Genomic DNA, 23,101 nt, shown 5'->3' on the forward strand with positions numbered 1-23,101 from the left:
ACACAGGAGAGGCTGGGACAGCAGGTTTCAAAAACTCACTTTATTCCAATGTGAAATGAAGACTGATGGTTTAAAAACAAGAAAAAGTTCTTGATCAGCTGTGGGGATGCCTCGCTTGCTAGCTCACACCCACTCCCTTTGAAACCAGGTGTTGGGACAGACCATACCCGGCAGCGGCGCCCCGCAGAGCCAGCAGGCGGAGGCCCCAGCAGCAGGACCACTCCCGCCAGCTCGCAAGGGTGGCCGTCTCTGCCCACCTGCCAGGGCTCTGACAGCAGGCCCAGAGAAGCGGCCTGGGCAGCCGGGCCTGTGGGCCCACCACCTTCTGCAGCCCCCTCCCTTCCACTCCCAGAGCTCCTCTCTGTAGGTGCCTGTGTGTCCTAGGACCAGGTAGGGAGCTAAGCTCCACAAACAAGGGACAGTCACTCCTGTATCTGTGACGTCTCCCCCGGGATCCATGATTCAGTCCAGGTCCCCCAGCCCCCCCCACCCCACTGTGCGTTAGGCAGCTGAGGTTGTTCAACGGGGAGAAGGATACATTCAGACTATACCCCAAGGTTAACCCCAGCTGGGGTGCAGGGAGTGGGAAGGCAGCACCTCCTGCTGGGGCCCAAGGGCCGACAAGCCGGGGCTGGGCACAGGGGTGTCTGGGGAGCCACCGCTGCCCAACCCTTTCCCCACCCCGAGCACAGCCGGGCCAGGCCCGGCCCACCCGTGGTTAGTAAAGCTGCTGCGGCCCTCATCCCGCCATAAAGTGCTCCCCAACCGTCCAGCCCTGCCACAGGGCTCTGGCTCCCCATCCCAGGACACAGGAAAGCTCCCCTTTTCGGCTTCAAACCTGGACTTTCAGCCAGGTCGGGCCCGGGGGTAGTGGCAGCAAAAGCAGCAGCCATAATGTCAAACATACAAATGACCTGAGAAATCTCACCTGCACGTCACCCACCCACCCAGAACCGGCTCGGGGCTATGTACAAGTCAGGAAGGGCGGATCAGGACACTCGCAGGCACAGACACACTCGCGCACACCTGCTTGAGGATGGGGGGCCTGAGGGGGCACCTGTCCGCCAGCTGGGAACTGATGCCCACGCGCTCCATTCACGTGTCTTCGATTAGGCCTCTGAGTCGTATACTCTTTGAACCAGTGCAAGAACATCTTTCAGAGGGTCAGGCAGGGCAGGCCACGGTCCCAGGAGGATGCTGGGGGCGGGGTGGGGTTGGAAGCGTGGAGGAAGAGGGACTTGCTGCCTCTCCTGATGTGCAGGGCACGCCCCCTTCTCCTGGAGTCTGGATCGCTGGGTAACGGGGCAGCTGGCTGACTGTCCGTCTGTGTCTCCCTTCCTACCCCTGCAAGCTCAGGGAGGGAGGGTCCTTGGCAGCTGCGGGCTGGGAGGCCGCATCCTCTGAGGCCCCTGCTGGTTCTGGCTCAGTAGCCATGGGCTCCTCTGCCTTATCCCTGTTCCCGCTGGCCTCCTGGAGCTGGTGCCGCCGCGCCACCTCGGCTTTCAGATTCTCCAAGTCTTTTTGGCTGAGTAGAAGGACGGGGCGAAGGGCGGGTATCAGAGTGGGCCTGGGCCCTCCGTCACCTCACTGGCTCTGCTTAAACTTAGAGCAAGATCAGGCTCTGTGCTCTCTGCAGTGAGACACACGTGTGGAACAAGTGCTTCCCTCCCGCAAACAGAAAGGCCCCCGAGCGCTGAAAAAGTAAGAACTGCACACACTTGACAGCCTCCAGTTAAGGCCTGGCTCCCAGCAGTCTTCACGCCCAGTTCAAACCCACTGCACCCCGGCCGCTCCTATAGCTGATTACACCCAAAAAAATAGGTGTAGGTGCAACACAGAGCAGATACGCTGTAAATGTCGTAACACTGTGCTGACCAAACCCATGCCCCACACAGGTGGGAGGGAGACGGCGCGAGGGGCTTTCGAAGACAGCACTGTTTGTAAGAGCCGCACAGGGACCCTCAGGGCCCGGCTCTAAGGCACATCCCTACACTGACAGGAGTCCAGAGAAAGAACAACGCTGCTCTTTACATACTGACACAAAACGATCGCCAAGACAGATTAAGTGCAGGAAAAAAATACCTATGTGCATGGCTCGCTACAATTTTGCGCCTTGGGGAAAAAAGGGACAAAAGGTTACAAATCTGTGTTTGCCCAATTATGCAGAGTATTTCTGGAAGGATTCACAAGGAACTCCTTGCCACTGACTATACTTTTCAATTTTGAGCCATGTCAATGTATCATATATTTAAAAAACCAAAAAGAAAAATAAAGGCCCACTTCCAAGCGGGGGTGGGGCGCCTCACCTGAGAGGAATGAAGAGGATGCCGTTGATGACGTTCAGCTGTTCCAAGACGCTGGCCATGCTGGGGGCTGTGAACTGAGGGGCAGGGAGGCTGAGCCACTGACTGGGCGCCGGGAGGCCGGGGAGCGGCCCACCCAGCCCCGCTCGGGGACCCACCTTGAGGGGCGGGATGTTGGCGCTGGAGCCGTTGCGGTAGATCTCGTTCATAGTGCGCTGCAGGGCCACGGCCTGCTGGGTCAGGCACTTGAGGTACTCGGAGCTCTCCTTGGTCTTCTCGTGGTCCTCGCCCAGCTGCAGGGGGCGGGAAAATATCAGGGCTGCCCGCAGCCCCGCCCCTTCCGCCCCTCCCCGCCCCTCCCCGCCCAGCCGCAGGGGGCGGGAAAATATCAGGGCTGCCCACAGCCCCGCCCCTTCCGCCCCTCCCCGCCCAGCCGCAGGGGGCGGGAAAATATCAGGGCTGCCCACAGCCCCGCCCCTTCCGCCCCTCCCCGCCCCGCCGCAGGGGGCGGGAAAATATCAGGGCTGCCCACAGCCCCGCCCCTTCCGCCCCTCCCCGCCCCGCCGCAGGGGGCGGGAAAATACCAGGGCTGCCCGCAGCCCCGCCCCTTCCGCCCCTCCTCGCCCCTCCCCGCCCCGCTGTGGCCCACCTGCGTCTTGTAGATGGTGTAGCCTTCTTTCTCGTGCTGCAGGGCTGACCTGAACTCGGCTTTGCTCTCATAGACCCGGGCGACCAGGTGGTGGCTGCAGGGAGGCACGGCGCAGGGGGAGGCGAGGGAGGGACGTGAATGGGCCGGTGGGGACGGAAGGGCGGTGTGCAGGCTATCCCAGAACCCACTCTGGGAACTTTCCAAGGGGGAAGGCAAGTCCAGAACTCAGAGAAGAGATGCAAGTTGAGAGACATTTCCTCAGGAGTCAGATGGAGGACAGAGTGCTGGATCCCGTGCCCGCCCTCAATGCAAGCACTTCCCGGGACCCTGTGGCCCGGGGCCTCCCTGTCCCCTAACCCAGCACAGCCTCACCTGAGGGCCACCTTGAGGGACTTGGGCCCGTGGTACTTGGTGCTGACGGCCAGCGCATTCTCCAGGAAGCGCAGCGATAGGTCACACTCCATCACTCCGTGCAGCACCAGCCCGATGTTGTTCTGGGGGCAGTCGGGAGGGCCCCGGTCAGCTCCCGCTCCCCTGGGCTCGAGGCTAGTCCCGCTGCCCCTCCCCAGTACTCACGTCCAGCAGGGCCATCTCAGGGTGGTCCTCCCCGAACACGAGCAGTGTGAGGTAGCGGGCGCGGTACAGCAGGCTCAGGGCCGTGGACAGCTGGCTGCTGGCGAAGCAGTACAGGGCCAGGTGCATCTGCGGGGGCAGCGGCGTCAGGCCGGGGCGGCCAGGGGTCCCACCCACCTTGCAGGCCGTGCCCCCGGTGGCTACTCACATATTCCTGGATGGTGTTGGGGTGCTCGATGCCCATCACGCGCTCGCTCATCAGCACAGCCTTCTGTTGGTTGCTGAGGGCCTAGGGAGGTGGGGGGCTGTCACCCCCAGGTGGTACCACCCCACACCCAGTCTGCCTGGCCCTCAAGCCTCCACAGCAGCTCGGCCTCTTCACCTCTGGCTGCAATTTCTATTTTTACTTTGCACAAAGGCAGCGGAAGAGTGGTCAAAATCCAGCTGCTGTGACCATGGAAGTCGACACCCCGCTCTGAGGCTGCTTCACATTTTAAAACACTTGTCTTAATCTATGCCAACACATGCATACAAATCTAAAATTGTGCTAAAAATAAAGTATTCGTAATAAGAAAAGGCAGACACAGGCGAAAGAAAACAAAAGTCCTATGGCTGGAGTGGGGAGTGGGGCACCTACAGTGCACCTGCCCTAGGAAACAGCCTCTCAAGCCCCGGGGCCAACAAGGCAGGTGAATGCCACGAGGCCCCAGGATGGTACAGGCAACGGCACAGACCCCAAGCAGCTTCCCTGGTGCTTACAGGGCTCTAGGTACTGAGTCAGAATTAACCCTTCCCTCATCCCTGTGAAGGGAGGCCCTGCCATCACTCTCACTTTGTCCACGGGCACGGCAGCTCTCCCCAGGATACAGCTCTTAAGTGGGGGAGCTGGGGGGGCAGGGGAGGCGGGCAGCCGTACAGGCAGAACAAGCACCTCCCTGGGTCTCCACCTGCTCCTCCTGGGGGGGCCCGGAGGTAAGCAGCATCCCGGGCCCCTGGGGCGACAGGGGCTCCAGTCCCACCTGCCTGGACTCCTGCTTCCTACTGCCGCAGTGGTGAGAACGCAGCCCCAGTTCCCCCATTCCCCCCTCCGCCCCCATGGTGCCAGACGAGGCCCCGGGCCCCTGCTGAAGGCCCAGAGGGTGCGTGTGGCCTACCTCGGCGTAGTCGCCCATGATGTAGTGGAGGCGGGCGAGGAGGCGCAGGCAGGCGCAGATCTCCACGTGCATGGCTCCGTACACGTTGTTAAACAGGTTCAGGGCCTCGTTGATGAGCTCGCAGCCCTCCTTCAGGAAGCCTGCAGGGCACCCCGAGGGCGGAAGGTCAGAGCCGGCCGGGGGGAAGTGGGGGCCCCACCCCCCACGGCTGCATCTGGCACGCACCCTGCTGTACTTTGGCCTGCCCGCTCTGGAAGAAGTGAAAGGCGTCTGAAGCCTTCGGGTTGACGTGTTTGACCACGGGGAAGATGTTGAGCACGTCCTCCTCCGTGAACGCGGGCTTGTGGCGGCTGTCGAAGCTGTACTCCTTCAGCAGGATCTGGGGACCCAGCCCAACACCCACAGGCGGCCTCAGCCCAGGCTCAAACGGCCGGCACCGCCCCACCCAGTTCCCCCCGTGGCCCCGGGAGCCCTGCAGGACGCTCTGAGCCGGCCCACCTGAATTCCGGTTTTCAGGGAGATCTCCCGCAGCAGCGTGATCTTCTGCAGCCCGTAGGTCTCCACGGCCTGGTCCACGGTCTCACTGGGGAGGAGCGGCGGGTGGGCCCAGGCAGCCCAGCACCCCTCTGCCCCCTTCTCCACAGCTGCCTCTCCACCCGAGCCCCCTCCCAGCTCCCCTCCCCACTTCCCCAAGCAAGCGGTCCTCCACAGCTCCCTGCTTTCCCCTCCCCGTTCCACTGCCAGCGACCACGGAGGACCTGGACACTGCCCGGGAGCCCAGCGCCCCTGCACCTGCTCACGTACCACTCGAGGCTGAAGTCAAAGTAGTTCTTGGCCTCCTGGCAGATGTTCTTCCAAAGCTCCTGGGGGGTCATGACAGCCCAGGCTGTGTTATCCGCTGCCCCTGGCGGCCGGTTTCTCCTCCTCCTGTTCCTCTTCTTGGAGACGAGCTCGTCGGCGGGCAGGTGGGCCACGGGGTTGGGGTAGGAGCTCAGGAAGCAGTTCAGGAAGTGGCTGATGGCAGCCGAGAGCCCCGAGAGCTCGACCCCCTGCAAGGGAGGTTGGACCAGTGTCACCACCCGGGCTCCCCCGACATGCCCATGACCCGGGCCGGGGAGGGAGTGCAGTACCTGTAAGTACGTCTTGAAGATGTGCTTGGCAGAGCGGGTGATGAGCTCTCCGATGCCGATCTTCTGCAAGGGTGCAGAGAGGGGAGTCTCGGTCAGGCCCCAGGCCTCCATCCCAGCCCCGCCATCTCACAGCCACCCTGGGCACCACTCACGTAGATGTGGTCCAGCTGGTCCCGGGCCGGGCTCCGGAGTACCAGGTCCAGCACCTTGCCCAGGTAGCGCATGTTGATGCCGCGCTGACGCATCACCTCGGCCAGCGTGGCCCCGTCCATGGGCAGCACCGCATGGTCTGCGAAGTCCTTCACCTGTGGGCTGCAGCAGGTCAGGCCCCCGAAGCCCAGGGCCTCTGCCTCCTCCCGCCCTGGGTCTTCCTAAGGGAGCTCACGCTATCCTGAGGCCCTGAGGGAAGGAGGGGACTGAGACCCCAGCTCCCAATCGGGAAGAGGGAAGGAGACAAAGCAGCAGCAAGGATGTGAGATCTTGTCCCCAGCCTTCTGCACAGGCCACCATCACCCCTGTGACTGCTGGGCCCACACGGCAGGGAAGCAGGGATATGGGAGCCGCACAGGCTCTCCTGTGACTGCAGAGGAAGAAGCAGGGCCACAGCTTCACCCTGCAGCTGTGCTGCACCTCGCAGGGGCCTGGGGCAGCCAGCACGGCAGGCTCAGCTCAAAGATCGGGGGACACAGCAATCCCACCACTGGGCATATACCCTGAGAAAAGCATAATTCAAAAAAAGTCATGTACCACAATGTTCACTGCAGCTCTATTTACAATTGCCAGGACATGGAAGCAACCTAAGTGTCCATCGACCGATGAATGGATAAAGAAGATGTGGCACATATATACAATGGAATATTACTCAGCCATAAAAAGAAACAAAATTGAGTTATTTGTAGTGAGGTGAATGGACCTAGAGTCTGTCACACAGAGTGAAGTAAGTCAGAAAGAGAAAAACAAATACCGTATGCTAACACATATATATGGAATCTTAAAAAAAAAAAAAAAGGTTCTGAAGAACCTAGGGGCAGGACAGGAATAAAGACGCAGATGTAGAGAATGGCCTTGAGGACACGGGGAGGGGGAAGGGTAAGCTGGGACGAAGTGAGAGAGTGGCGTGGACATATATACACTACCAAATATAAAATACATAGCTAGTGGGAAGCAGCCACATAGCACAGGGAGATCAGCTCAGGGCTTTGTGACCACCTAGAGGGGTGGGATAGGGAGGGTGGGAGGGAGGAGATATGGGGATATATGTATACATATAGCTGACTCACTTTGTTATAAAGCAAAAACTAACACACCATTGTAAAGCAATTATACGCCAATAAAGATGTTAAAAAAAATAAAAAAAAAGATCGGGGGACAGCACGGCACCTAAGCTCAGGGTTCCCTTAGTGGGAAGCAAGCACCATGTACATACACAGGGCCTATGTACAAAGCTTGTGGGGGTGAAGATGCCCCCAGCCCCTCTATCAGCCATCCCATCACACGGGGGCTCAGAGGACCAGACCCCAGCTGCCAGCCTACAAGGGAGGGCACGCAGAGCAGAACCTGATGCCTCCCTTGGCCCCTGTGTGTCAGCGGCCCCATTCTGGGGAGGAGAACTCCACCCTGCCTGCCTTGCAGGTCAGCAGGCCTAAGTCACTCCCGCAAAGGTTCCACAAGCTTCCAGAGTCGGAGATGGATGAGGCCCCAGGGCCTGTAACAGCACCCTCTGGGCAGCCCCTCGTCCCACCCCTGCCCTCACCAAGCCGGGGATCTGGCAGGAGAGCAGGAAGGCAGCGGCATCTTTTAGCAGCTGCTTCTGGTTCCGAACTTCCTCCTGGCAAGACTCCGGGAAGCGAACCCCTGGGGGAGGGAGGGCAGAGGCGTGAGCCAGGCAGAAGAGAGGCGGGTGGCCAGACAGACGGCAGCCCTCCGGTGGGCGAGCAGGCCCACCAGCACTGGGGCCCTAGAGGACCATTCACCTGGCGAGAAGATGTCGGGGTTGAAGCGGACGTCGAAGGCCGTGCTGCTGATGGAGCCCACAGCCTTGCATGCGTTGCGGATCACCTCCCGGCTGCGAGGGTCTGCTGTGGAGACACGGCCCATCAGGAGGTAGCCCCACTCCCGCTCCGGTGGGGCAGCAGCCGAGCCTCCCCTGGCCTGGGCTCCCCTGGCAGCCACGGCAGCCCCACCTGTCCCGTCGTCCGAGGCGATGGTCTCTGCCAGCTCCTTCACCTTGGCCAGGCCACTAGCACTGCTGCCCTCCTCCTCGCTTCCCACCTCGGGTGCTGGAGGGTCTTTAGGCTTGGACTCCGAGGATGGGGGGTCGCCGTTTTCCAGTGACGGGGGGATCTCCATCTTGCTGGCCTTCTGCTGCATCAGCTGTAGGGCTGCCAACTTCATGAAGAGGAGGTACCTAGAGCACAGAGGATGGGGCAGAGCAGGGAATGGAGGAGGGGTATGTAGAAGCGTGACTGCTCTGGTAGCTTCCTGCTGGCTTCGGGGGACCTGAGCCAGGCCCCAGCTCCTGCCCTGCTGGGGTTGATGGATGTTGGGGCTGGCCACCCTGCCGGCCTGGGGACACATCCCATCCAGTGTGCAAGCGTCCACACACGTGTGCGTGTGCCAGCCCAGCAATACTACCAGGTGGCGGCAGCAGGTCACAGCAAAAATGGGGATCTTCCCAGACAGGAAGAGGACAGCTGGTGTGGGGGGGCTCACACGCAGGCCAGGGCTCTCGAGAGCGCCAGGAATACCCCTGGCATTCTGACAGGGAGATTATTCTGGGGCATTTGACAGGCTGACCCCTAAGCACAAAACGCCAGCAGCAGGGACCCCAACCCCGCCCCTCCTCCAGGGCCCTGGCACTGGGAGGTTCAAAAACACCCAAGCAGGGCTTCACGTGCAGTGGTTGAGAATCTGCCTGCTAATGCAGGGGACACGGGTTCGAGCCCCGGTCTGGGAAGATCCCACATGCCGCGGAGCAACTAGGCCCGTGAGCCACAAGTACTGAGCCTGCACGTCTGGAGCCTGTGCTCCGCAACAAGAGAGCCCACGACAGTGAGAGGCCCGCGCACCGCGATGAAGAGTGGCCCACGCTTGCCGCAACTAGAGAAAGCCCTCGCACAGAAACGAAGACCCAACACGGTCAAAAATAAATAAATAAATAAAATTTAAAAACAAACAAACAAAAAAAACACCCAAGCAGATTTCCATGTGCTCCTTGAGGGAACAGCCCCGCTTCAGTCAGTTGAAAGCCACTGGTCTAGCCACTTGCTAGTTTCTGATCCACATAAAGCTCTTGGATGTCCGTGTTGGGGAGCATGACGCCACAGTGGGTGGCGCTGGGGATGGGGCTGGGATGACCAGGGCCAGAGCTAGCTCCTCTTCACTTTCCAAAGCCTCCCCCATCAAGGATCAGGCCCCAGGACCACCCACCGGAGGATGCAGGCGCTTGCCCTGGCTCCCCACCTGTGCTCCACGAAGGCGTCCACCAGCTCCTGGCGCAGGCAGCAGAGCTTGTGGCGGTGGGCGCGGGGGAAACCGGCGCGGGTGCACTCCTCGGGCAGCACCTCGCCAGGCACAGGCAGGAAGTTGAGGTCGGGGGGGAAGGTGCGCAGCAGGTCAAGGATGTAGTGGCGACCGTCGTTGCCGATGATGCCCTTGCACTCCACGGAGGAGCAGAGCTCCACCTCTTCATCCCGGTCGTTGAGCACCCGGTGCCTCAGGATCTTGAGGGGCCGGCTCGTGCGTTCCAGCAGCTCCAGGTAACGTGGGTGCGACACCACCGTCTTGCCAAAGTCAATGGAGCCGTAGACGACACTCTGCTCCTGGTCCCGCTCCAGGATGCCGGGGATGATGGACTGGGCCGTGACACGGTAGCCGCGGTAATCCACCACCACCGTGCCCAGCGTGTACAGCCCCTCCACATCCACAGCATTGTATGTGCGCACGCCGTTCAGGTCGTTGGTGGGCGCCACGTAGGCTGCCACGTCCCCACCGAAGTCCTTGTAGTGGTCGCGGACATCAAAGCCCAAGCTGAAGAAGATGTTGTTCCAGATGAACATCTGCATCTTGGTATCCTCGCTGGGGTTGATGGCCATCACGTTGCCATCGATGACTGCCATGGCGCCCCGCGTGGCTGCCGCCGTGAAGTCGCTGTGTACCTGGGGGCCCGAGGTTGGAGGGTGAGAGAGCCGCGGGGTTCATCCCGCCTGGCCAAGCTCGCCCAGGGCTGGTGGAGGTAAGCAGGACAAAGTTTCCTCACATTTGGAAAAGGGCAAGAAACCCCAGTTTTGGGCTTCCCTGGTGGCGCAGTGGTTAAGAATTTGTCTGCCAATGCAGGGGACACGGGTTCGAGCCCTGGTCTGGGAAGATCCCACATGCTGCGGAGCAACTAAGCCTGCGAGCCACAACTACTGAGCCTGCACTCTAGAGCCTGCGAGCCACAACTACTGAGCCCGTGCGCCACAACTACTGAAGCCCACGTGTCTAGAGCCCATGCTCTGCAACAAGAGAAGCCACCGCAATGAGAAGCCTGTGCACCGCAACGAAGAGTAGCCCCCGCTCACCACAACCAGAGAAAAGCCCGTGCACAGCAACGAAGACCCAACGCAGCCACAAATAAAATAAATAAAATAAAATTAATAAATTTATTTTAAAAAAAAAGAAACCCCAGTTTTGAAAAAATGTAACACTTATACTGCGAGAGAGAGCAGAGCTTAGTGATTAAAAGGGAGAGTGAGGATTGGGGTGGGTCTGGGAATCACCAAATACGTGCCAGGTGATTTTGGCTGGATCACCTCTCAGACCTGTTTTCTCATCTATAAAACTGTGACATAAAAGTATCGGCCTTTACAAGGTGTCTGGAAGATTACAGGAGGTAATGCCTACACAGCACCTGGCACAGCCCCTGGCAAAGTGAGCACCCTGGACTTTAAATCTTATTTTTACCATTATCATCTCTAGTAAGATTATGGGAGATTTCAAATAAACTTCTTTCAAAAGCACTGCTTTTGGGCTTCCCTGGTGGCGTAGCGGTTGAGAATCTGCCTGCTAATGCAGGGGACACGGGTTCGAGCCCTGGTCTGGGAAGATCCCACATGCCGCGGAGCAACTGGGCCCGTGAGCCACAACTGCTGAGCCTGCGCGTCTGAAGCCTGTGTCCCGCAACGGGAGGGGCCGCGATAGTGAGAGGCCCGCGCACCGCGATGAAGAGTGGCCCCCGCTTGCCGCAACTAGAGAAAGCCCTCGCACGAAACGAAGACCCAACACAGCTAAATAAATAAATAAATAAATAAAGTAGCTATTAAAAAAAAAAAATTAGAGGGCAGTATAGTATTAAAAAAAAAAAAAAGCACTGCTTTTTCCTCATCTGTCTCAGGAAAAACACTAAGGATATCACAGTAGGGCACGTGTGTCCAGCTGAGGGCTCCACGTGGGTGTGCTGGGAGGGAAGCTGTCATGGACCTTGCCACTCAGCCCGTTCTGGAGGCGTGTCCCCACCGGTTCCGGCCCACAGACGCTAAATCTCAGAGAGGCCGGAAGAAGGAGTTGGGGTCGTCTACCAGGAGGCGGAAGGCTGGCAGGACACCCTGGAAGGTCCCTGAAGGCCCACCCCGGCTTCCCTCTTGTTCACAGAAAACGAGCAGGTAGGTGGCAGGCGGGCCTGCGGCCACTGGTCAGGCCTGCGGGGCTACGGGCACCTTGAATATGGCTCTTTCTCGCAGCAGCCGCTCAGGCAGGTTCTTCCGAGGCAGCTCCCGCGTTGTCTGCAGCTCCTCATTCCAGTCCCGGGTCTACAGCAGGACAGGGAGGGAGACACCAGCTCAACCTGAGCCCCCAGCACCTGCTCGGGGCAGTCCCGTCCCCTGCCTCCCCGCAGACAGCCCCCCAAGCACCCAGAACCCGGCCTGGCGCCCACCAGGGGAAGGGAGGGGAGAGCCCAGGGTGGGCTGCCAGGCTGCAGGCACCTGTCCTGGAATATGCTCCTCGTAGCCCAGCCGGGAGGTGTAGGCGTCCTCCGCGCGCACGCAGTCCATGGCGTGCTCCGCCTGGGGCGCTGTCCAGCTGTACACCTGGAATGGGGTGGCGATCCTCTCGAACGGGTGGCGCTGGACCCTGTGGCGGGCAGAGGGGAGATGGGGCAGCCCGCTGAGCCCAGAGCCCTGCCCTGGGCCCCTTCTCCAAGGTCCCACTGGCTCTGCCATCTCCCCACCAAGGCTCTGTCCCTGGAGAGTCCGACGGAAGCAAACGGCCGCCTGTCCTAGAGCTGCTAGGCTGACTGCTGCCTAGAAGGAAACTCTGGGGTGCTGGGGGCACAGCTTAGGGCAGAAGTGCTAGAGTTCAGGCTGTATGGTTCACCCACCCCGTGGGACGTGAGATGAGGGACAGATGGGCCCAGGTGCTACCTTTTCTTCTGCAGGGCGGCAAAGTTTTTTTTGAAGGTTGGGCTGATCTGGTTGAGCAGCTCCACCAGGGAATGGCTGAGGAAGCGGGGGCTGGCAGGCTTGGGGTTGAAGTGGTACGCTGTGGACCTGCAGGGAGAGGGTGGTCACTGTGCAGGGCGACCCAAGCGGCTGCCCATGGACTCCGAACGGGCTCGCACAGGGACTTACTGGTTCAGGTAAAATCCCCGAGTGGATGCCGTGATGCTGACTTGTCGGTCCTCGGCTGTGATCACAAACAGGTACATGAGGTCCCCGTGCATCTTGCGATTCCCAGGGGGGGGGTTCCAGCCACTCATGGTGAGCACTTTCAGGCACTGCAGGGGCTGCAGGAATGGCCAAGCTTGAGTGGGCCAGGCTTCCTGGTGTGGCGATCCCCTGCCCCAAAAGAGACCTGCTCCCACCTTCCAATCACGGTTCTGGGGCTGCAGAGGACACAATGGCCGCTCCCGGCTCCCTGGAAGGATGTACTCAGGCGGTGTACAGTCGATGGGGTCCATCTCCAAGCCCTTCTTCCGCTTCCCGCTGTCTGAGGGACCCGAGGCTGGTGGTCAGCCCAGGACCACCCAGGGGCCAACTCCCTCCCCAGCTCAAGTGGCCCTGGTCTGGGTGCCTCCAGCCCCGCTTCCCTCCAGGTGGAAGGCCGGGCCCTTGGCCCCTTCACCAGCCCCTGGCCAACTTGCTCCCGGCCCCTCTGCCCAACCGTCAGCCCCAATGCCTCCCGCACCTCCCAGGTCGCCATCAGTAAAGACACTCAGGAAGGACAAGGAGTTGCAGTCAACCCCGTTGAAGGCATCGGATGGGTCCAGGCTCTTGAGCAGGTCTCGAACGTGGCGCACGTGGATGCGGGCCTCTCGCACCGTGTATGGCTCTGTCGGGAGGGGGATGGGCAGGGCGTTACCAGGGCAACAACCCACCCAGCAGAGAAAAGTTGGCCATGGCACTACCAGGGGTGGTCTTGATTTTCAATTTTAGGCTTTCACTTACAAATTCCCTTATGAACACATAAGCTGGAATTCTGCTTTCAACACATACACCTGCCTGCTGGTGGGCAGGGATCCTTGTTTGCAACGAACCTTATGCGAAAGGGCACAAGAAATGCCTCTGGAAGTGCACACAGAAGCCCCCTGCTCTCTGCCCACGAGTGTCTCGGGTGGGCAGCCCGGCACAGCTGCTAGGTCCCCATGGGCTCAGTCCAGTTCTCCCAGGGCAGCCCTGGCCGGCGGTGGCCTGAGGACTTACAGGACCTCAAACTGCAACACTGCTCCCCAACTCATGTTTCATGAAATTTCAATGAGGGCTCTTCTGGGGAAGGACAGAGGTTTCGTCATTAGGTAAGTCTGGGCACAGCTGGGTTACATTTTTCCCACATTTGCTCCTTGGCTGACATACCTAGAACCGCGGTGCCACCTTTCCCCAGGTAACCTAAGTTCACGGGATGTTTTATTTTTTTTTTTTTTTTGCAAACAAACCAGACTCACCATACCAGCTGACTGCTCCACACTGGGCCTGACTTCCCTGCTCAAGAGCCGTGAAACCTTAGTTTCCTTAAGAGACTGAACTTTTATCTCTATAAAATTTGAACGGGCTGATTTCAAGCACCTGCCTGGTACTGTTTGTTTTTTTTTAAAATCACGACTCTGATATTCAACCCATGAAGTTGGAGGGTGTGCTTGTGATGGCCTGAGAAGCAGACCTGTGCTCCTGTCCTGTCTTCTCCTGCCTCCACAAGTTCAATACCGCCCTGAGCCTCCCCACACTCATCTGTGACACAGTGATACCCAGATACCAGAGGGAGGGGAGGGGTGGGGGTGAGTGCCGCCTGGCCCCGCCTCCTCATGCCCCCCCTTGGCGAGCCGCACAACTTCCGGACAAACCTTCCACCACGCGTAGCACCGAGCCCTCCTGCAGCCCCTCCACACTGCGCAGCTCTGAGAAGTGGTCCAGCATGTTGCCGTCCAGGTGCAGTGAGAAGCAGGTGCGGTGACATGTGTCTTCACGGTCCATGAGCACCTGGTGGATCTCCTGTACCATCTCCTGGGGGGACACCTGCCAGGGAGAAGGCCCCGACCAACCTGGTGAAAACATACAGCTTCCCCAGCCCAAAGTACCTGGGTCCCTAAAGTCAATGCTCCAAATACTGTTTCCCCCTTTTTGGCTTTTATTTTAAATTCCAGGCCCTGCCCATACATACCATGCCCACTTGCACGTGTGTGTGTGTGTGTGTGTGTGTGTGTGTGTGCAGGGTATATGCACATGTGCAGGACAGAGCCTTGCCCTGTTACACGCAGGCTTAAACTATTCCTGCAGACCAAGAGCAGGCCCTGAGTAGAGCAGCAGGAGGTGTAAAAACAAGGAAAAGAAAATAGCAATCTTGCCTCCTCCCTTGCCCAGTGCCAAGGTCCCCAGGGCAAATGGCTTCCCCCTTCAGGAAGGTGTGCTCTGGGGCTGAAGCCTGCGGCTCCAGAAGACACAAGAAGGCCTCACCTGGTTCCCCAGTGAGTAACACTTTACAAGACCTCTGGGTTGGCTCTGCTCTTGAAGACCACCCACTACCACTCTCCTCTCAGACAGATGGTAAAACTCCAGCCAGAGAATTGACCTACCTAAGGGTGGGGAGCCCTGGGAACCCAACACTACCCAGCCACTACCATACCGATCCCCAAACAGGGCTGGCAGTCCCAGCTGGGATCTGTCCCCTTGCAATGAGGCAACGGCCTGAACCTGGACTCCCATGTCCACCACGTTAGCTGAGTGACCTTGGAAGGCACAGGACCCTCGGTTTCCTGCCTCAACATGGGGCCAGACCGGGCAAAGGCAAAGCTTGGCTTTGCATCCTCATCCTCCCCAACAGGCTCAGGCCCTGGCCCCCAGTACCCCTCTATCGTCTCACCTGGAGGGAGAAGGGCTCGATCCCAGGAGCCAGGATCTTCACAGAAAAGCCCGTGTCCTGAATGACAATGACTTCCTGTCCAGTGGTCTCCTCCCCCGGCTCAGCCTCATCCAGCCCATTTTCTCGGGGCGGTTCGGCAGCCCCCTCTTCCTTTTTCAGGCTCTCCGGGCAGTCCCCATTCAACAGCATGACTGATGGCAGCTCTGCGGGGGACAAGAAAGGAGCTGAGTCAGATGGGCCTCGCTGGTGAGGTCTGCCTCACCCACCAGGGTGGACACAGCCCTACAGAATGGCATCTGCCTGTCCTCCCAAGACTCGGCCCTGCACCAGACTCCAGTCCCACCGCACCCCAGGGCACACCTGCAGGCTACTGCCTGCTCGCTCGCCTCCACACCCCGGGCCCTCGCTTCCTATCTGCTCCTCAGGCCCCCAGTTTGGCAGCCGTGTGAATAGGCCGCCCAGACCACTCTCCCCAGAGTCACCAATGCCACCCTAAGGGCCAAACCTGAGGGTCTGCTCTGGCCTTACGCAACTAGCTGCTTGGCTCCCCTTCCCGCCACCGCTCACTTCCTCCTCTTCCCTGATGGACACTAATGCTCTTATTCTTCCCTCTCCAGCTTGACCTTCTCCTGGCAGTCCAGCTGTGGGTGTCCTGGGCCCCAGCCTCTCCTCATTCCCATCTCACCCTTGCCCGTGACTGCAAATGCCCTCCCGTCTCCCAGCTCACGTGACCAATCCAGGCCTCGCTCCAGTTTTTCAACATGTGGCCATCCCTTAGGCCTCACCAGACTCATCTTGTCAGCATGGAATTTATCTTCCTTCACAAACCAGCCCCTGCTCTTCGAATGCCCGCCCCCCCCCCCCCCCCCCCCCGTCCCTATCTAGTCACCCAACCTAATCTCCAAACTGGTCACAGGACTGCTGCAGGCCATTTCCCCTATTTCAAGAATACCACTTGCTGTACACCTGAAATTAACATAACACTGTAAATCAACTGTACTTCAATTAAAAAAAAATTAGAACATGCACTACAGTCCTAATTATGTGTGTATATGTACATTTATATCTATTCCAGTAGAAAGACTAAAAGACTCAGAATTCAGTGGCTTTCCTTAAATAACAGGATTAAGAGTGATATAATCCTTTCCTTATAAAGTCTGTACTTTCCAGGTGTTTACAATAAGCTTGTATTATTGTATGACACAATTGTTAAACTAGTGTTTATTTTAGGGTATGATTTAGAAAAAAATGTATCAGGAGCTTTTTGAGAAAACTAGGGCATTGAAGCTGTAGGGAGCAAATTCTTTTATCAACTTTTGTGAACTGTTCACGTTTTATATCCAAAGTCTACAAGTAATTTTCATTTTCATGGTGTGACCATATCCTTAGCTGAGTAGCTAAATGTGATCCAAAGACAACACTTATGCTTCTACAAATGAAATTCTGGTAAATATAGATAACTCCTTTTTTAAATAAAGTGCTTTTTAAGTTGTTATTAAAGGTGACCATAGTAAAAAAGATAAAATGTTTCAATTAATGGTAAATCTGCATAATTAATGGTTAATAGGAATAAGTGAAAATCCATAGAATCAAATAAATATAGCCCTTTTTCCTCTTCCAAAAAAAAAAAAAACCAAAAAGGTACCCCTTAGAACCTTCTAGTACTCTCCACTGTTCTACTGCTCACAGGAACCGAACATCTTAGGCCGAAAGTCCATCTCAGCTCCTGCCAGTTCTCCCCATCGAGGCGCAGCTACACCAAACTACTCAGAAGCCTGAGAACAAGCCACACACTTTCCCTCCTACCTGTGCTTTTGTTTATGCTGCCCCCCATATACCATTCCATCGGGCAGACTCCTACTCATCCGTCAAGGCCTAGGTGAAATAAACTGTCTTCTCTGAAGCCTGACCAATGACCCCTGGCAGCAGTGTCGTGCTGCACTCAGGGGGCTGTTCACACCAGTAGCTCTATCTTCCTCCTCCTGTCTTGCCCGCACTCAACAGAAAGGCACTGAATTAATTACTGTAAAAGCCCCGCACTTGTGACCAGCAACCGACTCACATGTTGTGGGGAGAAGGAGCAGGTGACAAAACCTTCCATTTCTCCCCAGGCACTAAGGGAAACAGAGGAGAGCCCTTCCCGCCCTGCCCCCGGTGGGGGAGAAGAGGGTGTCCTCGCAGAAACCCTCCAGCACAACACAGGCCCGCCTGGAGCCCAGCTGGCCCACGGGGCCCTCCGGCCCAGGGTCTGCCTGGCAGCCAGAATGGCTCCTTGCTTATCTGGGAGCTCCAGACAGGTCAGCTCACCCAGCTCTGCTCTGGACCCCAACCCCTCTAGACTCCACCTCCTCTTCCCTACCCAGCTTGAGGAGTGGGGATGGGGTGCACCTCCCCAGAGCCGTGTGGGCTCTACCCAGACCTACTAGAAACATGGAGCAGGGGCCTCGGGAAATGTATAGAAGTCCAGATAAGCCTGACACGTAAGGGCACACGGGGGGGACCGGGAACGGGACGTGGAGAGAAGCCACTCCCTCTTCCCGCGTCCCCTCAACTTAGTGATAAACAGAACCGCCAGGAGCTCAGATACAGTCCCCACCTCCTTCCCCCAAATAAGGACGTCTGAGGCCCAGAAGTTCAGTGCCTTGCCCAAGGTCAAGAGTCAAGAGCTGACCCTGGATTCCACCCTGGAGCGCCCCCCTACCATATGGCTGCGCTGCCCTCAGTCCTGGCCCACGGCGGGCCTTCAGTAACTGTCACCACCCCCGTCCCCAGCACACTGCTCCAAACCTGAAGGTAAACTCCCAACAACCGCAAGGACGCACGAGGACCTCTCCTTCAAGTGAGCCCACAGCCCTAGGCGGGGCGACCCCAAGCCCCTGGAAACTGAGCAGCCGGCCCCAAAGCGAGAAGCTGGCTGACTCTGCAACACAGCAGACAGGGACAGGAGGGACAGCAGGGACAGGAGGGACAGCAGGGCGGGAGAAGGGTGGTGGTTGGTCAGTTTTCAAAATGCAGCAAGAGGGATGACAGCTATGAGGCGGCCCTCCCCCAGCCGAGGCCTTGAGAAAGGCTCTGCGGGCTGACCAGCCCTCAGGATGAGGGGGCCCCTGCCCAATACAGAACAGCAGCTTTGAGGTCTCTGAGACCCCAAAAGTGGGAAACCAGAGACCTGGACCCAGACAGGTGGCCTGTGCTCCCTGAGTCTGGGCCAGGAGGACAGAGAGGAGGGCAAGGGTGGCCACAGCTCCCACTCCCCGTCCCTGGCTCAGGGAGCCTGCCCAGAAGGCACCTCTGCTCCAGGTTCCCGCCCCAGGGGGCACCCAATCTCCTATCAGATTTCAAAGGAATGTGGCTGGTTCCCAGGGGCCTCCACTCTCCTGAGGACAGCCCGCCCTGCCCCTCCTCTTTCCTGCCAAGCACCCTGAAGGTCTCCCTACAGCGGGATCAAGGCCCAGTGACCTCCCCGCCAGAGGCCAGCCACTTGGCTCCCTGTCCCCACAGCCCACCTGGTGTGCTCGGCGGCTGCCCTCTCCCGCGTCCTGGAGTCACAGGACCTCCATGGCAGCGAGGCAGCCAGCTCTCCAGCTCAGGCCCGGCACTGCCTGTGTGCCTCCTTCCGGCCTCTGCCTCGACCCTTGCCGCCATGCAGCTGGCCGGCCCAGGGCTGGAGATGCGGCTGGCTTCGGGTTTCAGTGGGGCCAGGCCTGCTGGGGCGGCCCTGGGAAGGGCACACTCCCCCTGCCTCGCATCCTGCTCAAGGTCGGCCAGAAGGACGGCCGTGGGCCAGGAGGCCCTGGTGGCTCCAGGACCCCAGGTGGAGCTGCCATCAGTGCTCAGGCCCACCCCCCTGTATCCCCCCAAAAGGGGGTCACTGCTGGTGAAGCAGTCAGCGGGGCAGGAGAACCCAGCGTCTGGGGTACCTGGGCCCCTCAGGATCGAGGGTCCTGGGGACTGGCTGGCAGGGGTAGAGCCCAGCAAGGGGGTCCTCTCCTTGGCCTCAACCCCAGTGGGGGTGGGCAGGACCGCTTCAGCCGGCTGCCGGCAACAGTTGGCACAGACTCGGGCCCAGGCCATGAGGTGGCCGCCCCCCTGTCCACCGGTTGCACTGGGCACCCTGCCCACCTCCTGCGGCAAGTGGCTGGCTGGGGCCTCTGGCTCGTGCTGCCCCCTGCAGGTGACCTGGCAGTTCTCCCCTTCCTGAGAGTCACTAGCTCTGGTGGGAACCCTAACCCCAGACGCCCAGAGGACAACTGCACCCGTGCCCCAGGCCTCCAGCTCCACCAAGAAGCTGGCAGGCTCCGACTTCCCTCCCTAGCAGCCCCTGCGCTGCCAGGAGAAAACCAAGTCTCTCCCCTGGGGAAAACAGAGCTGGCAGCAAGAGACCAAAGGCCGAGCGGCTGTGGACAAGGAACATGCCCAGCCTTGCCAAGGCGCCTTCCCGGGGCCTCTGACTTGTTGCCAGGGCCCAGGCGGGACTGCTCCGGCATCCATACTAACCAGGGTGGGGGCGGGTAGCCAGGCTCCCTTCAGGCCCCCTCCCCGCCCATCTAGTCCCTTCCGGGCAGCCCTGAAGGGCTGGCACCCAGCAGGCCCTCGGCTCCCCGCACCCTCCACCAAGGGTTCTGGCTTGCGCACACTCAGCGGATGGCACAAAGGGCCAGGCCCCGGCAGAGCCCCTCTTCTTCCGCCGCCCTCCCCAGACACACCCCAGCCCTGTGGAGAAGCGGTGGGGGTGGGGGTGGGGGCAGAGCAGCCTGGCAGTGACCCCTGCGTAGCTGCTACAACCACCTCCACCCTGGTCACCACAGAGCCCAAGTTCACTTTAGGCCCAGCCCGTAGCAGGTCCCTCCATCAGCTCGACCGGCCCATCTCACTTGAGGAAACTGAGGCTCCAGAAGCTTAGTAACCAAGCTGCCCAAGCTCGCAGAGGCAACAGGCAGCCAAGCCAGGTCAAGAAAAAAACCAGGTTTGTCAGACACCCAAGCCCAGGCCTGAGCGCCAGCCCCCAGGCTGCAGCGCCCACCAGGTAAACAGTACCCCCTTCCTCTACACCCCCGCTTCCTTACCCCAGGGGGCACCCCTGAGGATCTGGGCTTTAGGGAAGGAGAAAGGTGATCCTCTGCAGAATGGGAAGGGGTTGCCCAAACAGCAGGCATACACCTCCCGCCCCCAAGTCTTCACTGGCCAGACCAGAATGAAGAGATAAAGCACAGCCCTGGCCTGGCCTGGGAGAACGCGGACCCAATGGGCAGCTGAAAGGAGTTAGAAAAGAAACGTAAGCCATCCCAGGTGGCCCCTGTGTGCGTTTCCCAGCCTGGCATGGCCTCACTCAGTAGACTGTGCCAGGGCCAGGCCCCGCCCTAGCCAAAACCTCGGCAGGGTGAGTCTCCTGCAGCAAGTTAGGCCTCAGAAGGCATATCACCCTATCCCAGGAATCTGGGGCTTCAAGGGAAAGGGGTGGGGACAGGCAGCCTAAGGAAGATCCCAAGGAGGTAGGCATCTGTCGGCCTCCTTCCCATCTCCACCCAGGCCAGAAGCAGGTCTGCAGGGTCTGGGTAGAGTCCAGTGTTCCCGGAGCTGCTCTGCTCAGACCTACCCAAAAGAAGAGCTCTAGGGTCCTGTCCAGGAGCTCCCCTAAGCCCCCAAGCTCCTCTCCTGTCTGCCAGCCCCCTTCCCCTCCGCTCTGGGCCTCAACTCCAAGGAGCCCTCCCCTAGGCAGAAAGAACTCGACACACCACCGTGAACTTGAAAAACCTGCTGTTCTCTTAACCGCTAAAAGTAGCTTTATTCCCTACAAGGCAACTGACCCTTGGTCCCCCCACAAAAGGCCTTGATCACCTCCTCAAGGGGACTAGAGACTCTTCCAGAGCTGGGTTCTGAGGTCAGAAGCCTGGGTGAGGGCCTGTTGGGGGTCTCCATTAAGGCCTCCTCCTTTGAATAGATTCAGACTGGCTATAATTCAAGTCCTAGCTCTATACAAGCTTCCCAGAGGCTTAGGGAGCCAACGTTCCACCTGCTAGTATGCTTCCAGGTTCCCCCAAATGAACAGCTGTACCCTCCCCTGACCCAGGTTGCCCCAGAGACCCTCTCAGAGAAATTCTCCAACACTCTCCCCTCTCCTCAGTCCCTACGTTCTCAGCATATGATCCCAGCCAACACGCCTCTCCCAGCTTCCTGCGGGACAGGCCAGGGCAGCCTTGGCAATCTGGCTGTGAGCTGGAAATCCAAATGCTGAATTGCTGTGTGACCTTGGGCAAGTCGCTTCATCTCTTCAGGTCTCTTTGCTGAAGGGGAAATCAGCCTCCTCTTATCTAGCCTGCTCCACTGATTCAGAGCCTCATCAGGGTGAAGCCTGGCAGGTTGGAGTCATCAGCATTTGTCATTCTGCCCAAACCTTGGCCTTCTCTAGGCAATCAGCAAAGCTGCCACAGTACCTATCCCCCACCATCAGCTAACCTGGCTGTGATCAGTTACAGGGTCAGAGAGCCCACCTAACCCTGTTCCCGTCCTGACTCACCCAAGCTGGGAAGGGAGATGAAGATGACAAGTCCCTTTTGAGGAGAGTTACGGGGAGTGGGAGGCATGGGTAGTTCTGCACTCCCACTGTCACCCAGGGCAGAGAGGGACACAGCCCAGCCCTGGGGCTCTGAGAAAGATTTGGAGATGACAACCCAAGGGCTGGGAAGGGGCTTCCAACCTCAAGGCTGTAGTCAAAGATGCGATGGAAGGAACGGAGCAAACAGAGGAGGCCCAGGGGAGAGGTAGGCCCCACCTGAGAAAAACTGCAGCCACTCCCAAAGCCAATGCCACACAGCCCCACGGGGGAGAGCTGGGAGCTTGACTCCATGCTGATGACCTTTGCCTTAAAAACAGCAACTCTGGGCTGACCCACTTTTCGCAATAAGGCGGGTTAATGATCAAGTTCTGGCACAAACACCACCTCCTGCCAAGGAGTTTGGCTTTGCCCCCATACACAGGCAGACCCCCAGGTCTGCCAGCCAGGCCGACATCTAACAGGACGGAGATCAGACCCTGCAGACCTGGGGTTAAAGTCTTGCCTCTGGGAACGAACCACAGAAACCCCCTCACGAAACACATACCCCAACTTGCGCTCTTCCCACAGACCAAGCCTGAGAAGTCCCAAGCTGAGTCTAACTCGCAAGGCTGCAGCCCTATGCACAGGGAATGCTTGGGATTCTGACGCGAAGGGGGTGCTTGACGGAACAAGTGTCAAGTGACCCCAGTCCGGAGAGTTCCCCATGCCCGGGGGCGTAGGGGGTGGGGCCGCCGCGTCCGTCCGTCTGCTGAGCCGGCACACCCCGAAACTGCATGCGCGTGCACGTCTCCCCGCGATCTGGCACGCGTGTGTTAGCCACCGCTGCCCGCCCCGGGACCCCACGTGTGAAGCCCGGGCCGCAGGCGGGGGCGACAGTGAAGGTGACCTTCAGGGCGGGGGCACCCGGTGGAGGGCTCGGCGAGATGCAACCCAGCTAGGCGCGGAGGGAAGGCGGCGGTCCCCGCGCAACCCCGAACCCCCGCGCCCACTCGGCCCGATTCAGCCTCCCGCCCTGCTGCCCCCTGACCCCGGCCCCGCTCACCCGCCGCGCCCGGCCGCCCCTTGCCACCGGCCTGCGAGCTGGGCTCCCGGGCGCTGTCCGCCGGGGCGGCCGCCGGCAACTCGTCCGTTTTGATGACCATGGCGGCGGGAGCGGGCGTCCGCCTTGGCTGTCCGCGCCGCCCGCCGCGCCACTAACCCAAGTGCCCTGCGCGCCTCTGCAGCTGCGAGAAGGACGGAGTCACCGGCCCACGTGGTGCGCGCTATGGCCTTTGACCCCACCGCCGCTCCCTTGCCCCGCCCTCGCGCCCGGCCCGGCCCACGAAGGCCCGCGAGGGACAAAATACGCCACGCCTCGTTCGCTGTGTACCAACGCGGTGACTTTCTCGAACGCCTTAAAGGGAACG

The 23,101-nt window shown here is 59.4% G+C and overlaps 1 protein-coding gene across 3 annotated transcripts; it reads right to left on the reverse strand.

The window, feature by feature from the left end:
- Nucleotides 1–20: 20 nt before the first annotated feature.
- CLUH (clustered mitochondria homolog) lies at nucleotides 21–22,953 on the reverse strand. Of its 3 annotated transcripts, none has more exons than XM_082370529.1 (26): nucleotides 22,738–22,953; nucleotides 15,140–15,342; nucleotides 14,124–14,295; nucleotides 12,974–13,117; nucleotides 12,651–12,775; nucleotides 12,418–12,572; nucleotides 12,211–12,336; nucleotides 11,773–11,920; nucleotides 11,506–11,598; nucleotides 9,272–9,966; nucleotides 7,993–8,216; nucleotides 7,783–7,884; nucleotides 7,563–7,663; nucleotides 5,962–6,114; nucleotides 5,810–5,872; nucleotides 5,484–5,728; nucleotides 5,178–5,262; nucleotides 4,905–5,058; nucleotides 4,680–4,819; nucleotides 3,734–3,814; nucleotides 3,529–3,654; nucleotides 3,325–3,446; nucleotides 2,953–3,046; nucleotides 2,462–2,596; nucleotides 2,307–2,380; nucleotides 21–1,525 (listed from the first exon to the last, which is right to left on the reverse strand). In XM_082370529.1, the coding sequence occupies exons 1-26, from the start codon at nucleotides 22,835–22,837 to the stop codon at nucleotides 1,339–1,341; spliced, it is 4,047 nt and encodes a 1,348-aa protein (XP_082226655.1). In that variant the 5' UTR covers nucleotides 22,838–22,953; the 3' UTR covers nucleotides 21–1,338. The 3 variants fall into 3 exon arrangements, with proteins under 3 accessions (XP_082226655.1, XP_082226654.1, XP_082226656.1); XM_082370528.1 differs by having other exon boundaries at nucleotides 7,783–7,887; XM_082370530.1 differs by having other exon boundaries at nucleotides 7,783–7,887; nucleotides 22,769–22,897.
- Between the last annotated feature and the right edge of the window lie 148 nt (nucleotides 22,954–23,101).

Source organism: Balaenoptera borealis (assembly GCF_965194805.1).
Source record: "Balaenoptera borealis genome assembly, chromosome: 20".
Taxonomy (NCBI): domain Eukaryota; kingdom Metazoa; phylum Chordata; class Mammalia; order Artiodactyla; family Balaenopteridae; genus Balaenoptera; species Balaenoptera borealis.

Excerpts from the sequence above, each read along its gene's own strand:
- CLUH (XM_082370528.1), bottom strand. The coding sequence starts at position 22,837 with ATGGTCATCAAAACGGACGAGTTGCCGGCGGCCGCCCCGGCGGACAGC. Across the intron at positions 9,967-11,505 it reads GAGAAAGAGCCATATTCAAG|GTACACAGCGACTTCACGGC; the intron begins GTGCCCGTAGCC and ends TCGGGCCCCCAG. Across the intron at positions 5,059-5,177 it reads CCCTGAAAACCGGAATTCAG|ATCCTGCTGAAGGAGTACAG; the intron begins GTGGGCCGGCTC and ends CTGGGTCCCCAG.